The sequence below is a fragment of the Mustelus asterias genome, chromosome 18, assembly GCF_964213995.1.
Source record: "Mustelus asterias chromosome 18, sMusAst1.hap1.1, whole genome shotgun sequence".
NCBI lineage: Eukaryota > Metazoa > Chordata > Chondrichthyes > Carcharhiniformes > Triakidae > Mustelus > Mustelus asterias.
In genome coordinates this window covers 22,786,340-22,813,197 of record NC_135818.1, presented here as the reverse complement: position 1 = coordinate 22,813,197, position 26,858 = coordinate 22,786,340, and the positions used below count along the sequence as shown (strand labels likewise).

General features: G+C 41.6%; 1 protein-coding gene across 2 annotated transcripts in view; it reads right to left on the bottom strand.

The window, feature by feature from the left end:
- Nucleotides 1-1,255: 1,255 nt before the first annotated feature.
- Nucleotides 1,256-26,858, bottom strand: part of zfyve19 (zinc finger, FYVE domain containing 19) — a 34,384-nt gene continuing 8,781 nt past the window's right edge. Inside the window, exons 5-11 of one of the 2 annotated variants that reach the window (XM_078233514.1) lie at nt 25,923-26,068; nt 24,461-24,569; nt 23,873-24,079; nt 19,075-19,157; nt 14,129-14,221; nt 9,751-9,890; nt 1,256-3,482 (exon numbers count right to left, since the gene is read on the bottom strand). In XM_078233514.1, coding sequence (XP_078089640.1) covers nt 3,410-3,482; nt 9,751-9,890; nt 14,129-14,221; nt 19,075-19,157; nt 23,873-24,079; nt 24,461-24,569; nt 25,923-26,068 — 851 coding nt within the window. In that variant the 3' untranslated portion in view covers nt 1,256-3,409. The remainder of the gene's footprint in view (nt 3,483-9,750; nt 9,891-14,128; nt 14,222-19,074; nt 19,158-23,872; nt 24,080-24,460; nt 24,570-25,922; nt 26,069-26,858) is intronic. The other variant, XM_078233515.1, reaches the window with a different exon arrangement.

Genomic DNA, 26,858 nt, shown 5'->3' with positions numbered 1-26,858 from the left:
AACCAGAAAAGCACCCATTTATTCCGACTCTCTGCTTCCTGTCGGATAGCCAATCCCCAGGTTGGACTTTAACCTGGTGTTGTGAGACTTCTTAGGAAGTGAATCCCAATAGGAGGGTTTCCCCTTTATTATGTTTCCAACCAACAGGCTTCTAGCTCCCATCACCATTCCATCTGCAGCCCAGAACAGAGACAGTCAAGCCAAGGGACAGCAACTGAGAGACAGATCTCTGGAGCATAAAGCCCTTGCTCCTCCCTGCAGCTGGAGTATACCAAGCTCCGAATGAATCTTGCTGCTGCAAAGCCGTCTGCTCCCCGGACTATCTCCTATCTCTGACTTCTGACCATGAGGTCTTCATAGCCTGTGGATTGCCTGTAATCTATGTAATCCACATTGCCACAGGAGTATCTGTACTCTGTAGGTTCTAACTGCAAGCCTCTGGTCAAGGACTTGGACTTTCACTTTCCTGTTGCCACGGAGACGAAGGACTACAGTGTCCCCTCCTAAACCACCAGCCCCATCTTCTGAGTCACCATGCGCCCATCCCAAAGGGACACACTAAACACACACCCCCGCCCCCAGTATTCAGAATCTGTATGAATCCCCTTCCATTCAAAAATGTGGCATCCCACACCCTTGTCAGCATTTCCTGTATCCTTTTGGACTCCAGCTTCCCACCCCTCAGCCTACCCTCTGCCTTCCATTATTCCTCTCTCCTCCATCTCCTTGTCCCTCTGCCTTCCATTTTGCCCCCATTTCCCCCACAGCCCTTATGCAGTTTTTCCTCCCTCCCCCAGCCATTGCACAGCTCTCCTTCCTTGTTGCCCCCCTCTTGTTCTTCATCCACAGTCAAAATGCTCATTTGTGAATGTGGAGTTCTGCCTGTGTTCACAGTGGAGTGATGTCCTTGTGGACAACAGTGTCTGTCACTGGAAGCAGAAGACTCCTGGACTCACCCACCCCAGTCGCAGGACTGATTAGTGCCTGAAACTGGAGGCCTACGTGAGTACCACAGCACAGTGGTGTCCTTCTGGACAATGTCAGCAAAGAGCAAAAGTAGACCAAATCTACAGCCCCAGCAGTGTATCATTCATCTCAAAAAGAGCGGCACAGTGCGATGGCAGATAGGGTAAATATATTTTGTACTTTTGTACTCACTTTGAAGTCATGAGTGAATAGAGGTTTGATTCATGCATGCCACTCATTTTCAAATGAGTGTGGCTGGCATAATTTCACACTGGCACGACAAAAGATTGGAAGGTGTGAAGAGATTCTCACAAGTAGCTGTTTTAATGGGCATTCATAAGATATTAATGAACACAACAGCCACTCACACCACTAGGTAACAGGATAACCAACCTGCCATTAACCCATGGATTTCCAACTCGTTGCCTGCCACTAGATTCTCCACTCCCACCCATCACAAAATCTGCCACGGGCGGATCAAGAGAATTCCACCCTGTGTGACTGACTGCCAGGAGGAGCATCAGTGGCAACTGTGGTAACTCTGCCTCTGATGTGTTATGTTCTCTATTGCCATGGAGGAGCTCTTGGTAGTTAGGAACGTATGCGAGAAGTAATGGAGGGTCATCAACTCGATGAAAGATCCTCTTCGAAACTTGTTGATTTTCCAGTGCAAAGAGTTGATCTTGACCAAGCATTGCAGCCTGGCACATTCCAAGGTCCAGGATTGCATGTTGAGGGATGCACTCAAGCTTGGGACAGCCACCACCAAGGCACAATGGGGAAGACCATACTGTAAGATCTTTCAGGTAAATTAAACCAAGGGGCTTTAACATTATAGAACCCCTCGGATTGTAAGCTAGTTCTTGACGGTATGTAGTAAATGCAACTGTGTTGAAGCACAATGTACAACATGACCGATGTATTTAACTTGAACATCATTGTACTTTCTGTAACAAAAAATTGAAATGTTTGTAAAGTTCTCATTCTTGTCTTGAAGCACCTCTGTGCATTTTGATCTTTGTAGAAAATGTGAATATCATTGCACTTTCCTGTTATGCTAATTTGAAATGTTTTGTAATGTTTCTTTCAAATATTTAATGGATACAGTATATTTTTACAACAAAAAGAATTTCCCACATCCAACTAGTCAATTCGAGGATATTCAACCATGGAACAAAAAGCTTCAGTGTGGTCTAAGGAAGGAACTTGGGAGAGAGTGGGTGGACTTGGAGGTTTCTCAATGCAGCTCAATATTCCGAATATGTTGACGCCTCCAGTAATTGCTGGAATAGCTTTGTTTATTATAATATGGAAAAGGGCTCCAAGGCGCAAAAATAAGGTTTTATACACTAATCAAGGGACCTGAGTGCACAACTCAAATTCATGAGAGTAGTATTATTCAGCAATCAAACAACCAAGGGAATTAGCACATGGGCTGCTTTCTTTATGCAAGTTTCTGGAAATGATGGTTTAGTTTTATTCGGAACTCCCTTCTTCATTGGTAAATACATACATAAATATGTCATGAGAACACTGGCACCTCTGAACAGCTCCAGAATCACACAATATTCAGGATTGGAGATCAGTAAAGGTGAGAGGCTCCATTAAGTGGCATGATCAAGCCTAGATTGGCCACTTTGCTGAGGTTCTGTACTGGACTGCTGGTGCTGTGGGATGGCATCATGTTGAACCAAGCACATTCCCACAAACAGGAGAGCAATGAAAAATGAAAGGGTCATACTAGAGCCCCTCTCACATTTCTTCAGATAGTTGGTGGTGAACTTGAGTGTTTACAGAACCGGAGAACGGATAGATGACTCACAGGGAGGTAACGACTGAGGATTTAAAAAGATCACAGCTTCCAAAAAAAAAACATAGTTGCAACCCACCTCAATGTCAGTATATTGTTAAGGTTTGATCTTCTTCAGCAATCATTAAAGTTGTGCATTTCATTAAATCAAACACATTTAAATATCAAGTTATAATACAATACAATCACCCTATTACCCAACTATTGATTGCAACCCTTTTACATTTAAGTTAAATTATTTAAAACTAGATTCCAGTCATATCAGCTGCAGCCTCATTTAAGCCCTTAATATGCAATATTTCCAAATGTAAGAAGTTCCTGGGACAAGGTGTTGCAGTGGGCACTCTAAGCAATGCACAACAAATCTACAAAGGACTGTTACGGCACTGCAGACATCCGATACCACAGACAACAAAAAGACAACTTTGGATGCTTCTTCTCAAGATGCTGGAGCAGCATTATGTGCTGCATCACTTGTGTATGCCAACCAGTGAAGAGTGTTATGCTTCTTCCTACCACACTTCGCACTTGCCCAGTTTCAACTGAATTAGAAGGTGTGAAAATGCTGAAGCAGCGATAAACTTCCTTAGTGTCTGCTTGTAGGAGACTCCAGAGGATATGGACTGTTGTATCTTATTTCTTCTTGTTTGGTGGGCGGTATTTGGATGTTCTGTGTTCTTTTCTCTCAAATTTGTCATGTCCTTCCCTGTGGAGATAAATTAGGACAATAATTGTTTTAAAGTTACCCTATTCTGTTAGGCTCAGAGGCAAGGTCCAAGATTGCAAATGTAGAAATAAGTGCAGAATGTCTTTTGTTAAGATATTAACTACCTTTCAGTTTAGTGTTAATGACTTGGCATCTCAAATTGGCCCTCTATCTCTATTTCAAAGTGCGTGGAATGGGCCATGGTTAAATTCCAGTGGGGCAACTAAAGCACAAACAAGTTGAAAAGTATTAAATAGAAATAACATGGATATAGGCCATTTTGCCAACCAATCTTCATTGGTGGTTATCCTCCATGAGCCCATTCTATTTTATCCTCCCTCTCCTTAAGCTAGCTCACCTATTTTAAAATGCTGACAATCTGTTTTAATCGCTAACTCTTCTAATGCATTCTACTGTGTTATTAGCTTTTTAAACCCTTATGAAATGCTCCAAAAACTGAGGAAAGTACCTGGAGATGGTCACTCGAAATTACTACTCAGCAAAACTGGGATACGGGTATCAATTGGATGCTTGGAGCAATGTGGATTGTTTTCCATAAGCACTGTAATTTTGTGGAGACTGTGACATGTGATTAATATAAAACATGAATGATCCACTCTGTATTTAAAGTATAAGTTGCTACAAAAAGAAATGGGGGGGGGGTGTGGATTCTCCCAGCCCACTGCGCTGCTAAAGCAATAAATTGCTAAACTGCACCAGTAATGGGCGTGGTGCTGTATAAATTATACTAATTTATCCCATTAGCGGGCCGGGACTAGAATCTCTGGGCCTGTGAGCATCTCCTTGCGCATTCACCATCACCCCCCCCCCCCCACTGCCAGGAGTGTTTCATTCCAGTGGGGTCTTCAACAGATCCCCAGTAGCAGGGAGCTGGTGGCCCACCTCCACTGGAGTGAAAGTGCCCCCTGGGCATTGCCAGATTGTTGGGTCGTCAACTGCCAGTTTCCAGATGCAATTTTACAACTCATCCGCTTCATCCTGGACCACAATGTCTTCACCTTCAACAACCAGTTCTTCATCCAGACACACCGAACAGCCATGGGGACCAAATTCGCACCTCAATATGCCAACATCTTCATGCACAGGTTCGAACAAGACTTCTTCACCGCACAGGACTTTCAACCGATGCTATACACTAGATACATCGATGATATTTTCTTCCTTTGGAGTCATGGTGAGCAATCACTGAAACAACTATATGATGACATCAACAAGTTCCATCCCACCATCAGACTCACCATGGATTACTCTCCGGAATCGGTTGCATTCTTGGACACACGCATCTCCATTAAGGACGGTCACCTCAGCACCTCACTGTACCACAAGCCCACGGATAACCTCATGATGCTCCACTTCTCCAGCTTCCACCCTAAACACGTTAAAGAAGCCATCCCCTCCGGACAAGCCCTCAGAATACACAGGATCTGCTCGGATGAGGAGGATCGCAACAGACACCTCCAGACACTGAAAGATGCCCTCATAAGAACAGGATATGGCGCTCGACTCATTGATCAACAGTTCCGACGCGCCATAGCGAAAAACCGCACAGACCTCCTCAGAAGACAAACACGGGACACAGTGGACAGAGTACCCTTCATCGTCCAGTACTTCCCCGGAGCGGAGAAGCTACGGCATCTCCTCCGGAGCCTTCAACATGTCATTGATGAAGATGAACATCTCGCCAAGGCCATCCCCACACCCCCACTTCTTGCCTTCAAACAACCGCACAACCTCAAACAGACCATTGTCCGCAGCAAACTACCCAGCCTTCAGGAGAACAGTGACCACGACACCACACAACCCTGCCACAGCAACCTCTGCAAGATGTGCCGGATCATCGACACGGATGCCATCATCTCACGTGAGAACACCATCTACCAGGTACACGGTACCTACTCTTGCAACTCGGCCAACATTGTCTACCTGATACGCTGCAGGAAAGGATGTCCCGAGGCATGGTACATTGGGGAAACCATGCAGACGCTACGACAACGGATGAATGAACACCGCTCAACAATCACCAGGCAAGACTGTTCTCTTCCTGTGGGGGAGCACTTCAGCAGTCACAGGCATTCAGCCTTGGATCTTCAGGTAAGCGTTCTCCAAGGCGGCCTTCACGACACACGACAGCGCAGAGTCGCTGAGCAGAAACTGATAGCCAAGTTCCGCACACATGAGGACGGCCTAAACCGGGATGTTGGATTTATGTCACATTATCAGTAACCCCCACAGCTTCCTCCTGGACTTGAAGAATCTCACTAGCTGTTCTGTCTGGAGACAATACACATCTCTTTAACCTGTGTTTAATGCTCCCTTCACCCACATTGTCTGTACCTTTAAGACCTGGCTGGCTGTAGGGATTCGCATTCTAATCAATATTCTGTAACTTGATTTTGTGTCTCTGCGCACTGTTTGAGAGCACATTTCCACTCCATCTGACAAAGGAGCAGCGCTCCAAAAGCTTATGGTATTTGCTACCAAATAAACCTGTTGGACTTTAACCTGGTGTTGTGAGACTTCTTACATTGCCTGATTGGCGGTGTCAATCTGGCCCCCAGGCACTGCCGAAGGGGGCATCTTGGCACTGCCCACCAGGGCCTCTGGGGTGTGATGGGGGTCCTGCTGCCACTCTTCACTCGATGATGACAGAGGGAGGGAAGCCAATGGTGGTGGTGTGAGCAGGGGGGGGGGGGGGGGGGGGGGCAGGTCGGAGGGGCAGCGATGCGGGGTCGCAGGGCTGGCTAGCAATCAGGAGACCGGCATTGCGGCCAACTGCGCATGTGCCGATCTCGGCACTGACAGATTGGCTGATGTGCAGTGGCCCACTCAGTGCTATGATGCCAGCCTCTCCAGCGGGAATAGGGAATAGGCCCTGCCCTCTGATTTTTTGTGTGAATCACAGTAGTGCACTCTGCAGTGCACAGAGTGTGGGAGATTCATTTTGAAAATCTCGCTGAAAAAACCAGCAGGATTTACTCCAGTTTTTACGCAAATTCGACACGGAGAATTGTTTTGGGAGAATCCCACCCATAGTATTCAGACAATAATGCTTTTAGTTATTTGTTACAATAAAGTTTAAAATGAGAAATCTTGTGTCATTCTTTCACCTAGTAACTGGAAGTTTTAATGTCTTTTGAAAAATTATTGGCCTCTTTGGAAATCTATTACAATAAACTTTGTTCAACGCTCTAAACACATGAACTGTATTTTAAAGACAACTTAAAGCTAAAATGTCACAAACCCCAGCACTATTCTTTCACTTGTGCCTCAGCAAACAGAACTGAACACAAGGCTGAAAGTGCGAACTGACCAGAACTCTATGTAGCCATAATAAGGATGGCCTTGCCTGAATCACCAATGTACCTCAAGATTTAATTTTGTTGAGACTGGGTTTAATGTTAAGTCTCTTAAGACCTATGATTTTCTCTGCTTCTTCAACATTTATTCACCATAACTCCTATTTTCTTCCAACATACTTACTCATGTTCAATTTCACCCACCATAGTTCTGTCAATTTGTAAATGTGCCTACATATAACACAATGTAACCTCTCCAATCCAGAACTCTGAAATTGGAAAACATTGGTTGCCCAGAGTTTTTCAACAAATCAAGACTAGCTACTCATGGCATGGCAACAGCCCTGGATCCACTGGGTCAATGCCGCTAAACAGCAAGTGGTGGATAGTGAAACCAAAGTGCTCTTTAATCTTCGGAATATAAGTGGACCTGAGATGCTTAAAAGTTTAAAGTTTATTTATTAGTCACAAGTAAGGCTTACATTAACACTGCAATGAGGTAACTGTGAAATTCCCCTTGTCACCACATTCCGGCACCTGTTCAGGTCAATGCACCTAACCAGCACGTCTTTCAGTCTGTGGGAGGAAACCGGAGCATCCGCAGACACAGGGAGAAGTTGCAAACTCCACACAGATAGTGACCCAAGCCGGGAATTGAACCTGGGTCCCTGGCGCTGTGAGGCAGCAGTGCTAACCACTGTGCTGCCCATAGGTCAAGGTAAGCCAGTGTAACCCAGTGACGGATGTGGAGAAAAATGAGAGGTCATGCAGATGAATTAGGAAGCTGAACGGCAGCTTCAAATTTTGCTGTGGTTTCTGCTCCTGTTCTACAGGCTCATTACCCAGAGTTGGTCACTCTATTTTGCAGGCACTGCCAGCCAGATCAAAAATAGAAGAGAGGGAGTAATTACTGTATTGTGTGTGTATGTGCGTTGTTAGGAACAACGTATAATTTTTAAGTTGAATATATGTATACAATATATATATATTTGTGTATTAGGATAAAATGGTTTCAGTTTCATTTTTGATTGTTTATGAGCCTTAGTGCTCAGAAGTTTGGGTGGATCTGTGGCGAAAAGATTATGTTTCCATACATGTATTATATATATAAAAATACACATTTTTCATGAGGTTTTACAACCCTTGATGTTAGAGATGGTTGAAAGAGGTTAATGTTGGAGAAAAAACAAACATAGAAAAAACTGGGTTGTTGCCTAGTGAAAATGGTCAAGTGACACAGAGAAAGACAGAGAAAAGTTCAGTGTGTGTCAGAGAGTGGAGACATGGATTTTTCAGCTCTCCGAGAAAAGTACAAGGGACAGTACTTAACTGAACACTCAGTTAGAGGATTCAGTAACGTGATTAATTTAGCAGTGATAGTACTGAAACAGTGAGTGCAGTTATGTCGTGGGATAAGACACAAGTTGGATGAGAAGCATTAACGAATGCTCAAGAATTCAACACGAGAGAACCGTTTGCACTTGCGCCAGTCACAAGCAAATAGCCTTTGCGTCAAGCTAGTGGTAACACTGGTTTGTGTGTCTGCAAAGATATTGTTGGGTATCGGAATATTGAGAAATTGAATCATCTTCTTGTGTTTATATTGCTATATTTCTAACCTTTTTGTCTGGTGTAATATGGTTCATTTTTCATGCTTTAATAAATATTTTATTCTTCCTGTTAGAATGCTCATCAGCTGACTCCTGTGACTTTGTTCAGTAACTTTCCTCCACAGTTTCCAAACAAAAAGTTAGAATCTATCAAGCATGGTTTCACTCTGGGACTTGACTTGTCCAATATTATCAGCTGGGATCGTAACAGTGCATGTGTATTGGGGCTCTGTGTATGTGTGGGGCTCTGTTTATGCATGTTAAAATGGGGTCACATTGGAAAATAGTTTGGGAAGCACTCATGTAGAAGGTACAGATTAGATAACAACTTGAGATAACAGCAAGTATCTTCAAATGTATCCGAAGAGTAGATTAGTATGTGCAAGTTTTAAAGAATCTTTCTAAAGGAGTGTATTGCTTAACTGTTGAATTTTATTCTGGACCCCTGTGCATGAGAGCATCAGTCCATATTTTCAAGTGAATGGATCTGAAAAGATGCACTTTGGTATCTTTACATTAGTTTTGGCATGTTTTATATCTCAGGTACATATTTAGTTCAGTTTCATATACTTGTGGCTTTGCACTCTAATGTTATTCTATAGTTCAGAAAATTCTGAAATCTAGAAATGTTTTTGGTCTCAAACATTCAAGATTGTTCTATAAAACGTGACCATACTATATACCATAACCAAACTTCACCCCCAATTTTGCATAATCTAGTGAATCTGACAAACTTGCATTGCAATTCTGCATCTAGCTTGTTTAAGCAGACTAGAAACATTAAGGATGTCAGCGCTGAACCCTGGATGTTCACTCAGTACATCTCCCCAGCTTGATATCATTCCCTAACAGAATCTGTCGCATTCTCATTTTCAACAAATTTCCTATCTTCTTCCAAGTTTTGCCAAAGATGTTCATTAAGATTGTATAACAAGGTCTTTACCAAATGTTATCTGACGTATATCATGTAATTTTGCAATGACCACTTGGAATGTCAGTTAATCACAAAAAAGGTCATACAGCAGATCAAGTGAAAGTTTCTTTCAAAACCATGCCATTGACACACACCAGATTATTTTCCCTATAATTAATTCTATTATTTTATTGATCCCGCCTAAGCATATAGAGCTGCAACAGCACATAGTACAAACATTGGTGTAAGTTACCAAATATTGTACCCATAGAGTTCGCACTGGTTTATATATGTGTGAAAAAGATTTAAAATTTTTGGTCAACTTGAAATTTTGTTTACAAACATGTTGCTGTAAGGCAAAATCCTTCATTTCTTTTACCTGTCTTTAAACTTGGTATCACATCCCAGCTGGAATCCTTTGTTCTTACCTAAAGCATCTCTGGCAGTAGAGATCTCCATCGCAGTCACGGCAACGGAGCACAGCATCACTATTGCAGATACAGCACCAAGGTAGCTCCTCATCACTATCTGCTGCCTCAGCAAATGGCATTGTAGGTGGGGAATGCAACTGACAGACACAAAGTTATAAGTTCGCTATAGTAAACAAATGTATATCATTTGTAATGTATATAATGTATGTCATTATATACATTACCTATGATAATGTATATCATTATCATAGGCATACAAAAGCATCTCACAGGAGTGCTATCACACTAAATTTGGCATCAAATTACACAAGCTAATATCTGGATAGGTGACCAAAATCTGAGATGCAGGTTTTAAAGGGTGCCTTAATGGAGGGGAGGGGATACAGAGAAGATCAAGGAGGGAAATACAAAGCTTTCAGCATGAACAGCTGAATGCATGACTGCCAATTGTGGAATGATTAAAATCAGGGATCCAAAAAAGGGCTGAATTGGAGAAGCACAGACATCTTGGAGTGTTGTAGGGTAGGAGGGGCTTACAGAGTTAGGAAGAGTCAAGGCCATGGAGGAAGTTGGAAACAAGGATGAGAATTTTATCATTGAGTAAGACAAGTGGAACAACAGATATATTCTTAAGAAAAATAATGGCATGCCCCATATTGTTCTAATGATGGAGCTGTTCTATAATATGCTAACACAGTATTTGGAAGATCATATGTTAATGAAAGGAGTTTGTCACTAGTCATTTTTGCCAGTGTTACACAACTAAGCACTAAAGGTGTTCCCGAGGCAAAAGCCAGGAAGGGTACAACCTTCATTTACAGCCATGGGCTTAACATATCACTTATCCCATTGGACAAGTTTTCAAAGTTGTTCATTATTTGTCTCAGGTTTGGATAGCCAAATTTTCTCTTTTGCCAGCGGAATTGCCAATAAAGCAATTTGAGTATTCAGTGGAATTTGAAGATGGGCCACTTCAAATCATGTAATAACTTGGACTGATAGATATCAAAGTTCACCCAAAAGTGATCTGAACAAGATAATGCATCTTAGTTAGTGCAACAGTTAGGAGGAAGGGATAAGCAATGCACAAGGCCAGAAATGAGCTGGACATGTACATATAAAATGAAATTATCCCTAGTGCATTCATAGTTTAGAGCTACCAGGTTGTTTGGGGATACATTTTTATATATTTCCTTCTTTCCTACTGTCACTTCACATCAGTCAGTAGGCCAGGCTGACAGTTGCTTCCTCACCTCCATTGTGCCAAGGATGACACACTCGCTCATGCAATATTACAGGGAGCTCAGAAACACTTTTAATCTCATACATATGACTTTGGAGTGAATGGTAGTCAGAAACCACATTCCATCAGTTGCCCATAGTGACAGTCTTTAAATATTAAATTCAATCAAATAACTAAAAGCCTAAATTTAATGTCTCATGGGCAGCAAATACTCGAAACTGTGATAGAATAAGGATATTATTTTATAGCTGATGATATTGTAGATTAAGTAGTTCAAGACTTAAATTGCAAATCATGCACAAACTGGAAATATGCAAAAAGAAATTGTAAAAAGAGAAAGTAGAATTTTGGTCTATAAAACATAGACTCTGTAAACTGTCAGTTATCAGGTTTTGATATGTTTGACAGGAATGGAAGGATTTCCTACAGGCTGTCCGTATTACAAGATATCCTATTAATTTTTTATTTCTTGGTGGTGAAACTTGCTGCACCTTTTCCTTCTTTTTCAATGTCTCCACATCACTCATTGCAACCCTCTGGTCAACGCTTGGAGCTAATTTTTGGAAGGACATCTGAGCGTGGTCTCAAAGAATAAGGTTTCATCACACAATGGTTAAGACTGGGAATTTCACAAACTCTACCATCCCTTGAACTGTTAATTATATTGTATAGCTAAAATGAGTCCTCATGGGACAGATTTGAAAATTATTTAAACGTCACATGGGTCTGCTGTTTGCAGAAGTCCAGGAGAGGAACCCATGTCCTTCGTGACAATATTTGGCTCACCTGAGACAGAACATGATTTCTGTGAAATGTGTTGTGTGCAAAACCATCTAAACCTAGCAGTTAGCAGCATTCGGTTCATGATTGCCATAGGCCTGCATCTAGTGCACAGTAAATCAATTAATTAGTGGAAATTCAATTAGGGAGAACACCAGTGAAAAGATAACTGACTTGGATCAGCTGAGATCCATGGTTGACTACCTTTGTGAACAAGGATTGGAACTGGCTGAATCTGTGGCATCCCTGCTCGATGTCCTCCAGAAGACACTTGGTCCTGAGAAATTGGAATTTGTTTTTTAAAATCAAAAAATTGGAAAACTTACTTACAGACTTCTTGCTTGCTTCCAGTAAAACCTGCAGGCAGTATTTAGTTTTAAACAGCTTGAGGCATGAGAATCAAAATATAATTTAGGATAATGAGCCGTGAAACAGTCAGTCCTCTAGCCAGGAAGAATTCTAATCACAATACTGCTTGCCCATGTTCCATCCATCTGTAGGTAACCCCTGTCTCTCTGAAGGTAGAACAGGCACAGACCCCTTTCCTAACTCAATCCGGATAGTGCAGGTATAGACCCCTATCCTATCTCTCTCTGGGTAGCACAGGTGTGGACCCTTTTGCTAACTCTCTCTGAGTAATACAGGTGTGGATCACTGTCCCCCACTCGTTCCATGGCTATCACAAGTGCAGACCCCGACTGTATGTCTATGTGGCCATCAAAGGTACATACCAGTCTCTCTTTCTCTCACCCCCTTCCTTCTCTGGATATTGCAGGAACAGACCCAAGTTCCATCTTAGCATCATAGAATCCCTACTGCACAGAAGGAGGCCATTTGGCCCAGCATGTTTGTACCGACCACAATCCCATCCAGGCCATATTCCCATAACCCCACACATTTATCCTGCTAATCCCCCTGACACTAGGGTCAATTTAGCATGGCCGATCAACCTAACCCGCACATCTTTGAACTGTGGGAGGAAACCCACACAGACACGGGGACAAAGTGCAAACTCCACACAGACAATGACCTGAGGCCGTAATTGAACCCGGGTCCCTGGCACTGTGAGGCAGCAGTGCTAACCACTGAGTCACCATGCCACCCTATCTCTCTGGGCAAGATAAAGCATCTTACCTGAGAGAAATCATTAAGCAAAAGGCGATTGGAATCGTGACCTTTGACAAAATGTTAGTAAAGCTGAGGAAGGGGACACACATAGCAGCTATCTAGATCTAGTTACATACAATTGGTAATTAAGAAACTATGCAAAACAATGACAAGAGGTATTGCGACAGTTATATGTCCACTTCCACTGTGCAGAGTTCAGTACTTGGATAAACACTTTGAAAACTTTGCAAAACGGAAAATAGGTGAATTTACATGCTCAAAGTAGGGACTTAAAACTGTTCCCATATTTAGAGTATAGTGCTAGCAAATATTGTAGGTCTGATGTAATACAAATTAGGATAAATCTCGCTCGACAGTGGCCCAAGAACATACCTCAGCTCCAATGCTGTTTTATACCAGCTTCAATTGTAATACTTTAAAAGTGAGAGTGCTATAGGAAAAAGGAAAGGATTTGCATTCATATATCACCCTTCAGAACACAAGGAACTTTTGGTGATTGAGTAATACATTTGGGTGACAAAACCAGGAGAACTCCCCTGTTCTACTTTATGTCATTAATGGGGCTATGTCCACCAGAGGACGAACAGTTTAATGTCTCATCTGAATGATGGTATACCTCCATCAATCTAGGACTTCCTCAGTACTATACTGAAGCCTCAGCCTAGGTCATGTGCATCTTTACATCAGGGTTTGAACCTGTAACTTCTGGATAAGAAGGGAAAGAGTCAAGGCTGTTACCTTAGGAGTAAGAAGAGATGTTGGATTTATTACCACTTCAGTGAAATAATTAAGTTCACAGGAAAGTCATTAAATTGGACAGTACCAGTGGGTGAAGGAACAACTGAATGCACTTCTGAGAAAGATGAATTGGAAAACATGTTGAGGGTTGGTAAATGTAATTTATGAAAAAGGGAATGTGCTTGTTTCTAAAATCCCTGGTACTAAGCTCACTCTGTAACCAAACTGGTATTACCAACTGATGACATGTTTTGTGCAGTTGACACATTCCTACTAGAAACTGCCTCGAAATTACTCAATCTCTTTCACTCAGCACCATTTCCACCTGTTAGAGATGTTTTTCATTTCAGTGTTATTAGATCTAGGCTTAGCCGAAAAGATTGATGCAGCATCAAAAGTAATTGGGACACTGAATTAGTGCTGATGAACATTATGAAAATTCGCACCACCCACTTGTTTACTTCGATCTCCAATTAGAGACAATACCTTCTTCCTGGTAGGTGTGGGTTGGGCTGGTTTAGGTTCCTCTACAGGGATGTTGTAGCCACTTGCTTCATCCATGGTAATTTCTTCATTAACCTAGAGGTACAAATATTGCAATCAGTCTGTGGAGGATAGCATTGTAACAGAAGCTCAATATCTATTGCCAGATTATAGAAAACAATTGATAAAGGAATGTATCTGTTCTAACAGTGCCTATCATTCATAAACCAATTATGATTCCACTGTTAAAAAACTTCAAATAGTAACTAAACAACAGCAGTAACTTGCCAATGATGGAGCAATTAAAAAGCAGGAATGTGCAAAATGCCACTACTGGAGAAATACCGAGATCTTTAGGGAGAATGTTGTTGTAATCCTGGAGGAGGAATGAGGCCATGGATGCATTTGAAAACAAAGGAGAAGAAATTTAAAACCACCCTGGTACCTGTACATTTCTATGTCACCCACATTAAGGAAGGATCTGCAGTGATATAGCATCTTTCACTAATGTCTCAGCAATCAAAAAATACTTCACAGCCAGTGGTGTGCTGTGTAATCCCTGTTGCAATACTGACTCTCTGACAGAGTACCTTACCCAGGCTCTTTCCCCAACTCTATCCCATAATCGCACACATTGACCATAGCTAATCCATCTAGCCCACACCTCTTGGTGTCCCATGATCAATCCACCTAACTCTAACATTTTTGGACCATGGGAGGAAACCGGTGCACCCGGAGGAAACCCACACAGACATGGGGGAAGAATGTGTAAATTCCACATAGTCACCCGAGCCGGAATTGAACCCGGGTCTCTGGTGCTGTGAGGCAGCAGTGCTAACCACTGTGCCATCCCTTCGCTGCACTACAATACTTCAAAAGCTTTGTTGTGTTTTGACATTACCCAAATCATGAAAGGCCTATATAAAAGTTAAGCATGTTAATTGGAACTGAAGACACAATAGGTTGTTTATATTAATGCTATTTCTCTGTCTTGGGATGGACCATCACTGGTCCTTATTTTTTCCCAGAATAAGATCTGTGCAAAACATTATGGCTGCTTAAATACAGAGAAATCAAAATTAGAATCTATTTAGGTTACATTAATCATATATTTATATCATAACTGAAGTCTGCATCATTTGCTACTGTCAAGTTTGCAAGGTGACCAAGGCCCAAAACACTTTCCAGCACATCATCTGAACTCATAATAAATGATTTGCCAGTCCCAGATGGAAAAGTCAGTGGCTCAGCTTCTTCTGTTTCGTTTAAAACCCACAGCCCCTAACATAACTAGGACATTAGAAACTTAGAAACATTACAAAAAGAAAATTGGGAGCCAGTCGGAATTTTGCTTCATTGAGAAAAGATCCTAAGTAGAAAAAAAGAACATTGTGGATCCTCACACTTTGACTATCAGAAGGCTGGGGAGAAGCAACTACAGGATTAAAGATTGAAGTGCCAGAAGGAAGACCAAGCTCTCCATGTGGTTTTAAAAGAGGGTTTTATTCTGATCAGAGAAAGGGAGATATTCCAGGCAGTATCTGACATATTTAAAAGAAGGGATGCGCTAGTGTATGGCTGAAGCCATTTGAAAAAAATGCATCAAAGTGAACAGTCTTCAGGGTAAAAAGGAAAGTGCTTGGAAGACAGTAAAAAACATATATAGTGAGCAGTCTTGAATCATTAGTGCTTGCAAGAAAAAATGGCAGGTCAATTAGGATGCAGAGGCCCTATCAATGAAGAAAATGAATCAAGGAGTTCCAAGTCGAGTACTTTGTCCAAGTGAATAAAATTGAAAATGGGTTGCTCATATTAGCTTTCCTTAGTATGATAAGTAAAACCTTCCATTTGCTCCGGAATTTGGTTCATCCAGCAAAGCCAGGAAACAAAACCCATGATGAGTTGACAAAGATCTTTGAAGAGCATTACTCTCCAAAGCCACTGATCATTGAGGAACGGATCAGGTTCCACTGAAGGCAAAAGGAAGCATTGCTCAGTTTGTGACACCTTAAACAGGCTGGCACAACATGGTGACTTTGATGAGTCATTAGAAGATATTCTTTGAGATAGTCCAGTTTGTGGTCTCCAAGATGGGGCTATCCAAAAAAGATTGCTTACTGAACGTGCTTTGACTTTAAAAACAGCAGTAGAAATCACAGTGCCAATGGAACAGGCTACTAAAGAGGCTTCACAATTTGGTGCAGGAATGAAGATCCACAAATTGGGAACTGGAGCAAGGGTAGTCAATACAACAATTGTGGTAAAATGGGTCACACTGCAAAAACATGTTAGTCTTCCCCCGAAAATAATACTCAGAACAATCTGGGTACCTTCAAGAAAAAGAATAAGTTGCATTCTACAAAAATAATTTACAACGCGGAATAAAAGAATTACGACTGTGAAGAGAATGTCCAGAAATATGAAGTGCTTCAACTGAATGTCTTATCCATACCAACATGAATTGCATAGATTCTGGATGATTCCGAACTTAAGTGGACAACCTATTAGGATGTAAGCTGATACCGGCGCTCCTGTATCTTTAATTCCTGATAATACATACCAACAAAAGCTGAAGCATTTTCCTTTAGAACCAGCTGATGTAATTTTAAGGACAGGTACAGAAGAGATTGTGCTGTTAAAAAGTTACATCATGGTCAATGTAGAGTTGACTGGACAAACAGCAGAGTTGCTTCTCCATGTGGTCCGTGGTAATTTTCCAGCTCTAATTGGGATCATGGTTGGAGAAGAAAAAGCTTAACTGGAGTGCTGTCAACAGATTGGTCGATGTCAAAACATTCTGGATAAATACAAGAATGTATTTGAAGAGAAACTTGGCAAAATTAAGGGAGTTCATGTGAAACTCAAGCTAAAGCCTAATAGTCAACCAAAAAGTCTCAAAACAAGAACGGTGCTATATGCAATTTGAAGAAGAATTAGGATGACTTGTTAACACTGGTATGTTAAAGCCAGTTACACTGAGTGACTGAGCTACCCCCATTGTACCTGTCATGAAACCAGATGGTTCAGTTCATATTTGTGCTGATTTCAAAATAGCCATAAATCCCGTGTTGTGTGCTGATCAATATCCACTTCCTTTAATTGAAGATTTGTTTGCCGGGGATTGGGTGGGCAGAAATTCAGCAAAATTGATCTTTCACAAGCATATTTACAGATGCATGTAGCCACGAAATTTCAACCATTGTTTATCATTGTTACTCATAAAAGTCTTTTTCATGATAAAAAATGGCCTTCCGGAATAACATCTGCACCAGCCCTATTCCAAAGACCCATGGATCAGATTTTAAGTCGTTTCTCTGGGATACAAAATTACCTGGATGATATTCTAATTACAGGGTCCAATGAACAGGAGTACTTGATTCATTTAGAAGCAACATTGGAATGTCTTCAAACAAATGGTCTGCGTATCAAGAAAACTGACTTTTTCCAGACATCAGTCCAGTGTTTGGGTCACGTTATTGATAGTAAAGACCTACATAAAGCACCTAGGAACATGAACACTATTTTAGAGGCACCATGTCCGATAAATGTGGCGCAACTGAGGTCCTTTCTAGGATTAGTAAATGATTATGGCAAATTACTAACTTAGCTACATTATTGGAGCCATTGCATAATTTACTACGCGTGAAATAGTCACTGGACTGGATAACAGAATGTGAGAAAACACATAAGGATGTCAAAGATGCTTTGTAGAAGTCTTAAGTCCTGGTTCATTTTAATCTGAAGCTGCCATTAGTGCTTGTTTGCGACACTTTACCTTATAGATTGGGCAGTAGTTTAACATATTATCCCTTTGGGAGGAAAATGGCCAATAGGTTTTGCTTCACATTTTCTGACTAGTACTGAATCTAACTATGCTCATCTAGAAAAGGAAGTATTGAGTCTCATTTTTGGCATACAAAGGTGTCATCATTATTTGTATGGTCATCATTTCACATTAATGACTGATCATCAACACTTTACTATGTTTGGGCCATATAAAGGCATACCTTCATTAACTACTAGCTGATTGCAAAGATGGTCACTAATCTTATCTGCACACTTCTATGATATAAATTATTAATCAGAGTACCTTGCTTATGCTGATGCATTATCTATTGTGGGGAATCCGAGTGATCATTCCTCCTGGTCTGCGTGGAAAATTTCTTGAACAACTACATGAACCTTGTATAGTCTGGATGAAGGAATTCGCACCTAGTTATTTTTGGTGGCCAGGTCTGGATGCGCAGATTGAATAAAAAGTGGTTTAGTCTCATCTGTGGCAGCACCAGTTGTGAGCAAAAGCGGAAAATTTGGTGTTCCAGCCAAAACTCCACTCACTGTCAGCGGCACCGGAAAATCGCAGCCACAAACGAGGATGGAAGATTTTGGCTTATGTCTGAAATAGGGATTGAAAACCTATGATGTTCTGACTCAGTTGAGGGTTCTACCAATGAGCAAAGAATGACATTACTATATGCAACAAGCTAAGGAACATTCATTGTGGTCTATTCAGGATCCCTAATCAATCCAAAAACGAACATCTCACATGATCAGTTGGCAAAACAACATAAGTTGATATTCTATCCCTGGGCTTTTAAATACAATGCAGCAGTAATTTTTTCATACATTTTGGAACATTTACAAAGGAATATATATTCATAAATCAATTAGCTTCTGACTGAATAACCCAGTAAACTGATCGCTATTTTGGGACTGAATTTACTCTTTCCCTGGGAGTGATGGTTGGGTGCGTAGGAGTGATGAACGTCATCAATTGGAGGACGAAAACATGCTTTTACAAAAGGTAAAGCGCTCCCAGGGAAGCAGGAAAGTTCTATCTTCCATGGTGTTCCCTTCTCCTTTTACTGCATTCCTCACAAAGTCCGCACCTCTGCTGGACCAAACACAGACCAGATAAAAATTACCTCTGAAAATAGTGCAAATCAGACCTGTTTCAGAATTCGCTGGGTGAGCTGCTCTTCATTTTCTTCATCGCTGTCCAGCTCAGCGTGTTTCCAGTCATCCACAGCTACTGTGAGCACAGAAAGTAGAAGCCATACATGACTTTTCAACACATCTGTTGCATTCGCCCATTAAACATGTACACTGACAGAGATGGTAACAGACTCATTAACCCAGTAGTGCACTCAATGACATTCCAGCTGGAGCATGTCCAGTTCGCTGCTGACAAGATGTCACAATTCAGAGAATGTTGGCTGTACCATGGCATCTGTGCAATCAATCACAACATTCTACATAAAAACATAAGTCTAAGTGAAGGAAGAACACAATTTGATCCATGGGGAGAAGAAAGCCTACTCTGGCAATCCCATGCTTATGTCAAGTTCTGGAATGCCAGGAGATCAATAATAGAGAGCTTTACATTGTGCTTGATCTATATGGAAGGACAAAACATCTGAATTACTGCAATTAAATTCCAGCCTGTAACTCACTCCCTGATATTCATTATTCTACATGCTGAAAGAAATGTCAGAGGTAATAGCAGATGCGTTAGTTGTTATTTATCAAAATTCGTTGGATTCTGGGGTAGTGCTGGCGGATTGGAAAACAGCTAATGTTACGCCGCTGTTTAAAAAAGGAAATAGACAAAAGGCGGGTAACTACAGGCCGGTTAGCTTAACATCTGTAGTTGGGAAAATGCTGGAATCCATCATTAAAGAAGAAACAGCAGAAATAGCAGGCCATCTGGATAAGAATGGTTCAATTAAGCAGACGCAGCATGGATTCATGAGGGGAAAGTCGTGATTGACAAACTTGTCGGATTTTTATGAAGATGTGACTAGTGCGGTTGACGGAGGGGAACCGGTGGATGCGGTGTTTTTGGATTTCCAAAAGGCGTTTGATAAGGTGCCTCACAAAAGGTTGCTGAAGAAGATTGGGTCACACTGAGTTGGGGATAGGGTGTTAGTGTAGATTGGGGATTGGCTATCCGACAGGAAGCAGAGAGTCGGAATAAATGGGTGCTTTTCTGGTTGGCGGATGGTAACTAGTGGCGTGCCGCAGGGATCGGTACTGGGGCCTCAACTATTTACCATTTATATAGACGATCTGGAGGAGGGGACTGAGTGTAGGGTAACAAAGTTTGCAGACGACACAAAGATAAGTGGAAAAGTGAATCGTGTGGAGGGTGTAGAAGGTCTGCAGAGAGATTTGGACAGGCTGAGTGAGTGGGCGAGGATCTGGCAGATGGAGTATAACGTTGACAAATGTGAGGTTATTCACTTTGGAGGAAATAATAGCAAATTGGATTATCTAAATGGAAAAAAATTACAACATGCTACTGTGCAAAGGGACCTGGGGGTCCTTGTGCATGAGACGCAAAAACCCAGTCTGCAGGTGCAACAGGTAATCAAGAAGCCTAATGGGAAGTTGGCCTATATCGCAAGGGGGATAGAATATAAAAGCAGAGATGTCTTGCTGCATCTGTACAGGGCATTGGTGAGGCTGCAGCTGGAATACTGTGTGCAGTATTGGTCCCCTTATTTGCGGAAGGATATATTGGCCTTGGAGGGAGTGTAGAGAAGGTTCACCAGGTTGATACCAGAGATGAGGGGTGTTGATTATGAGGAGAGACTGAGCAGATTGGGTTTGTACTCGTTGGAATTTAGAAGGCTGAGGGGGGGGATCTTATAGAGACCTATAAGATAATGAAGGGGCTGGATAGGGTAGAGTGGAGAGATTCTTTCCACTTAGAAAGGAAGCTCGAACTAGAGGGCACAGCCTCAAAATAAAGGGGGGTCAGTTTAGGACAGAGTTGAGGAGGAACTTCTTCTCTCAGAGGGTGGTGAATCTCTGGAATTCTCTGCCCACTGAAGTGGTGGAGGCTACCTCGTTGAATATGTTTAAATCACGGATAGATGGATTCCTGATCGGTAAGGGAATTAGGGGTTATGGGGATCAGGCGGGTAAGTGGAACTGATCCACTTCAGATCAGCCATGATTTTATTGAATGGCGGGGCAGGCTCGAGGGGCTAGAAGGCCTACTCCTACTCCTATTTCTTATGTTCTTATGTACATATAAACCATCTGAACCCCTCAATTAGATGCCAGCCTGCAAAATTCCCAGATATGTACCTCTCAATTAGATTCCAGTCTGTAATTCCCTTCCTGGTCTGCCATCATTCTATTATATAAACCACCTGAATCCCTTGCGTTGAATTCAAGGCTATAACGAATTCTCAAGTATCCATTTTCTATATACGGACCATCTGGACCCCCTGAAACCTTTAAACGGTGGCTTGGTATTAGAAGCAAAGTTACATTTCAATATTAGTAATACTGGGAGAGGTATGGCAGTCTAAGTGATGGAAGAACACAATCTGATCCACAGAGAGAAGAAAGCCTACTCTGGCAATCCATTGCTTATGTCAACTCCTGGAACGCCGAGAGATCAATAACTGAAAGCTTTACATTGTGCTTGATGTACATGGAAGGACAAAGCTCTCTCTTTAACCTTCCAAGGTAAAAACATTAAGGTGGCAAAGGGACAATTCTACTATTTTCTGAAGCTGTATAAACAGCAAACTTTGCAGGGAGGTTGCAAAGGAGTTTCTAGCCTTTAATCCGAACCACCCCTTTCACTACAGTAACTTGGAAGAAAAACAAAGCAAATCTGGTGAAGGGTACCCATTCCATGTAGCATGAATATCTTTTCCCTTTATAGATGCTGGCTGACCTTCTGAGAATTTAAATGTTCTGTTTTTATCTTAGATAGTCAGTATCTGCATCTTTGCATTATTAGATCACAGTCACTTGAGCCTGAGTACTAATGGCTGAAAGTTTACACATATATCCATTCCTTCCTTTTCTTTTGGAATAGAAGATATAAATTCTCCCCTCCTGGTTTGGCAGCTGAAAACCTTTGAGGTGTTTTTGCATCCTTCTTTACTGCCCAGAGGAATTGCTGGTGTGACTGATCAGATTACAGAATTGCCAGGCTGGTACCTTGGCTGACACCATCTGAAATAGTGGAGGCAGGGGAAAATATTCTCAATTATTACATTCACGCTATCCATATGTGCAACTATTCACTAAAGCTTCATTGGTATATACTGGTTAAAATCTCAGAAAGAGGAAGGAGGAATGCCTGGGAGCAGAGGCCTGCGGTACATTTGGTAGACAAAGATGTAAATATGAATACCTGCAGAAAAATGTGTTAAGGCTAGCCCAAAGTCACCCATCACACACAAGTTCCATTAGTCTCAATCTCCCCCTCTATCAAATGACTGTTGGAGATACTATGGCCAGAAAGACATCCTCCAACATATAGCATTGTCAAACCTTGCATGTAGCCTTCTAGATAGTAAGCACTATGCCCTTGACACATTCTTGCCTACTGCAGAAAGAGGGCTTCAGCAATGGGTGGGTTTGCACCATTCTCAGTAACAGGTTAAGGAAGTGGCTTTCTTTTCCATGCCCTTGCTCCTCCTTACCCTGGACAGTGCTTCCCAAAACATGGGGAATTACATTGGGAAATTAATTCAATAAAAATGAGTGAAGTGAAACTGGAGTAATATCAAGCAATCAAGGGGCTCAATCTGGCAGGCTCACTCAGCAAATCTGCCAATCTGGCCGAGTGCAGCAATCCACTGGCTGACCAGAAAATGATGTGGAGATGTGCACTCTGTTATGTGTTGCTTAGAGATATGGGGGGATGAAATTGGCCCATATAGCATCTGTTCCTTTAGGCCAACACAGCCACCACATCAGGCTTAAAAATGGAGTCCAAGAGGTGCATGTACATTTCCAATGCAATGGTCCATTAAACACCTATGTTTTTCACCTCAAATACCCTATGTGGCCACATGTTCCACACTCCAATTACTCTGTGTAAAGAATTTTCTCCTTAATTTTTATTGGCTTTATTAATGATTGTTTTATATATATATATTTACCCTCTATTTTTGAACAGTGCTTCACCAAGCACAAAATAAAGGTATAGTCCAGAAAACCAGAAAAGGCAAAGACCCTACAACAAACAGGCAGGGCCATTTCCCTCAGCCGTAAACTTCACCAATCTCCAGAAACCATGCTAAAATGAGCTAAAAATGAACCCTTGACTAAGACTATTCCTAGTGCAAGCAGTCAACCCAAGATAGCAACGTGTAATAATCACATATAAAGCTGTCATAAATTATATGTGTACATACAGTTAAAAATAAAATGGCTTCATATGATAAATCTGTGCATGTGTTTTTATTTAAAATCTCTGCACAGAAAGAAAATCATGTGGATTGTATCTTCCCAGTTGGTTTTGCATTAAGCCCAAGGTCCAATTCCCAGTCATTGCTGGATTAGTTGAGCTCAGTCAGAAGAGGAGGGAGAGGCATGGGCAGTGGTGTGGGAAGTGACTAACAAATAGTATCTGAATTCTTTCCAATAGCCCACTGAGAAGTATTGTACGATGAATAACTGAGTGTCTAGGCTCACACAAGTTTATAGCCTCTTGGGCACAACGGAAAGGTGGAAAATCAAGGGAGAAAAATATTTTGTTCCTGCACCACCCATATTTCACTGTCCTTGGGTCAAAATTTTGGATTGCCCTACCTATCAAATACTATTATGGGGAACAGCATCACCATAAACATTGCAGCCATACCAGGAGAAGACCTGTTCCCACCATCTCAAAGACACATGAACAGTATTGCCAGAAGCACTTACATTCAGGGATTTTTTTTTTTAATCCAGAGAAATGAACTGGGCTTATGCAAAACTATCTGCACTCACCAGCATTGGGGTCTTCTCCTTTCAATGTGGCCAGTCGCTTCGATATCTTTAAGACTTGCTCTTTATGCAAATTGTCCTGCTTCAGCTCAGCTGTTGCCTGGTGCAGCAGATTGCTTTTCTCCTCCTCCAAGCGTTTGGTGTTATCATCAGTGTTACTGTTGAAATTATGTGGATCGATTCCTTTATTCAGGTCATTCATTGCACCATCTATACCCAACACACAAAATGTTGCACTCTGTTATGTGTTGCTTAGAGATATGGGGGGGATGAAATTGGCCCATATAGCATCTGTTCCTTTAGGCCAACACAGCCACCACATCAGGCTTAAAAACGGAGTCCAAGAGGTGCATGTACATTTCCAGTGCAATGGTCCATTAAACACCTATGTTTTTCACCTCAAATACCCTATGTGACCACATGTTCCACACTCCAATTACTCTGTGTCAAGAATTTTCTCCTTAATTTTTATTGGCTTTATTAATGATTGTTTTATATATTTTTTTTACCCTCATTTTTGAACAGTGCTTCACCAAGCACAAAATAAAGGTATAGTCCAGAGTGGAATAAAAGATCTTTCATACAACTTGCCTTCAATGCCACAGCCATATTTTTGGTCTATCGCTGCTTCTTCCGACATTTGTTTGAAGAGGTCATTGACTTGTTCTGTTTGAGTCCTGTTATCGGGAGCCTGATAATTCTACAGCAGGAAAGCAAGGTTCAGCACATGTTGCAACACAACTTTGGAGACAACTAAGTAATTGAACTCGGGATGTAGTCAGCTATGCCTTTACATCTGGGGAAGAGGTTCAAATCCAGTCCAGGCTGCTGGGATGTAAGCCTCATTATGATTTATAACTGTATGGGTTCTAATTGAAAATGACCAGGCATTCTTAATCTAGTTCTTGGAGTTTAGCTGCACAAGTCAGTATTAATTTAATAAACCAAGAGAGACCATAGTATAGCTGCAGTGGGAAATGGGTAAATAGCACAATAGAGCAGGAGAGGTCACTTAGTCTGTTGATACTAATGGGGCACAGCAGAGTAAATTTTCCTCTGCTTCTGATAGGACTATGTCCCATCTACAAGTGTGATGCTTCAGTGCAAAGAATATACTGCCAACATGAGCAATAAATAGCTGAACTGCATACTAACTGGTATAACAAAGGATCTCACTCAAAGCATTATCACAGAAAGCAAGATCAAACTTGGTTCAGGAAGGCACACCACAAGTGAGAAGTTCTGATACATACAGATACTTGGCCTTGGGCTCAACTCTTAACCGATATTTACAAAAGACAAACTTATCACCGATCATCAAAATTAACAAGGAATTTGTTGGATTTCACCTCAACAATATTACTCAGGATTGGAGACAAACACAAACAATTTCGGTAACTAAGTATCATAGGAGTCTGTGGATATTTAATGGGGTGGAGATGCCGGCGTTGGACTGGGGTAAACACAGTAAGAGTTTTAAGTTTTAACCTGGTGTTGTTAAAACTCTTACTACGTTATTTAATGGGTTCAGAAAAGTCTGGGGAAATTCACTTTTCTATATTAATCTTGACTAAACAGAAGCAAAAAAAAACAACAGATTCAAAGCTCTTCATATGATTCAGTGCCTAAGAACACTGACCACTCACTACAGGAAACACTAGAAGGTTACAGAGTAAATCCCCAGCCTGTGCAGAGCCAAGCTGTTCACAGTAGGGCATTAGTGAGATACAGGCTCAAATTCAGGCCCAGTCAGTAACTTTCCAACAAATGGACTTGAATTTGGCCATTTAGTGAGGCACTGGGGGACCACTAGGAGCCATATGGGATCCTCTCCATCCTGCATTGCATTTCCTGCCACTCCATTATGCAAAACCTCAGGAATAGATCAATAACAGCAGCATTCATGGAAAAGTCACAATATTCAGTGTACTTCATTCATTTCTTAACTGTTTTCTGGCAAAACGTATGCTTAGTGGAGCCTTTATGCCAGAGTCAAAATACAGGCCAGTAATCTGCATTTCCAGAATAATACAAGGAAAGACCAGGTCCTTACAGGTTTGGGGGCCTGTGAAGGTGGTGTCTGGCCCCTTAACAGGGCTAACCTGTCCTCCATCTCCATCGTGGAAGGTATGGGTTGCAGGGGGTCCTTCTTCAATGCTGCTAGTCGCAATTCAATCTCCCCCTGAGAAGGTATAGATTCTGCAACATAAACAAAAATATCTAACCAGGATGTGATCCAATCTATCCCATCTATGGGTTGCAAATTTATTTTGACATTCTGAGTAGGAACCAGTCCTGATAGGTAAACCATGGACCAACAATAGGTTTTCATATCATGATGATATTCAGCTTCTTTTCTCTAGGTTGGTATTTTTAAATCTTGCACTCGGTGTGAGGAAAAGAAAATAGCTTCAATTTGAACAAAGGAAATTCAGGGTGATTGGCTTATGTCACAACAATGACTACACTTCAAAATGACTTCATTGTCTTTGGGATGACTCAAGGGACACGAAAGGTGCGATATGAATGCAAGCTTTTCTTTCTGATTTGATAGAGGTATTTAAAAAATCAGGGTGATTTGTTCCAGCAAAGCAAGCCTGCTCCACTCTGCTCTGTATCCAGCCTTAACCCCAAAATCAGGACTGAATTGCAGCACTGTGTCACTGCCATTTTCCAGACGAATCATCCTTAAAGTTTCTCTGTGAGGTTAGTACTCTATTAGGGACAATTATTTGTTGTGAACAAACAGGCACCATTGAGAATTTAAACAGACACCACCCAAAACATTGTCTTTCAGCCCTCTGGGACCAGGGTAAGATCCCATTAATCTTGGGTGTTATTTTGAGTTCAGCTCCCCAAGGTGAAAGGGCAGCTTATAACTTGTTGCTCTCTAACTTCAAGCACAAAATTCCTCAACTTTCTCTTGAAATGACAAACATACTAGAATCAAAAAGCCCCTTAATGGCCCACAGAAAGTTCTGTCCCAGTC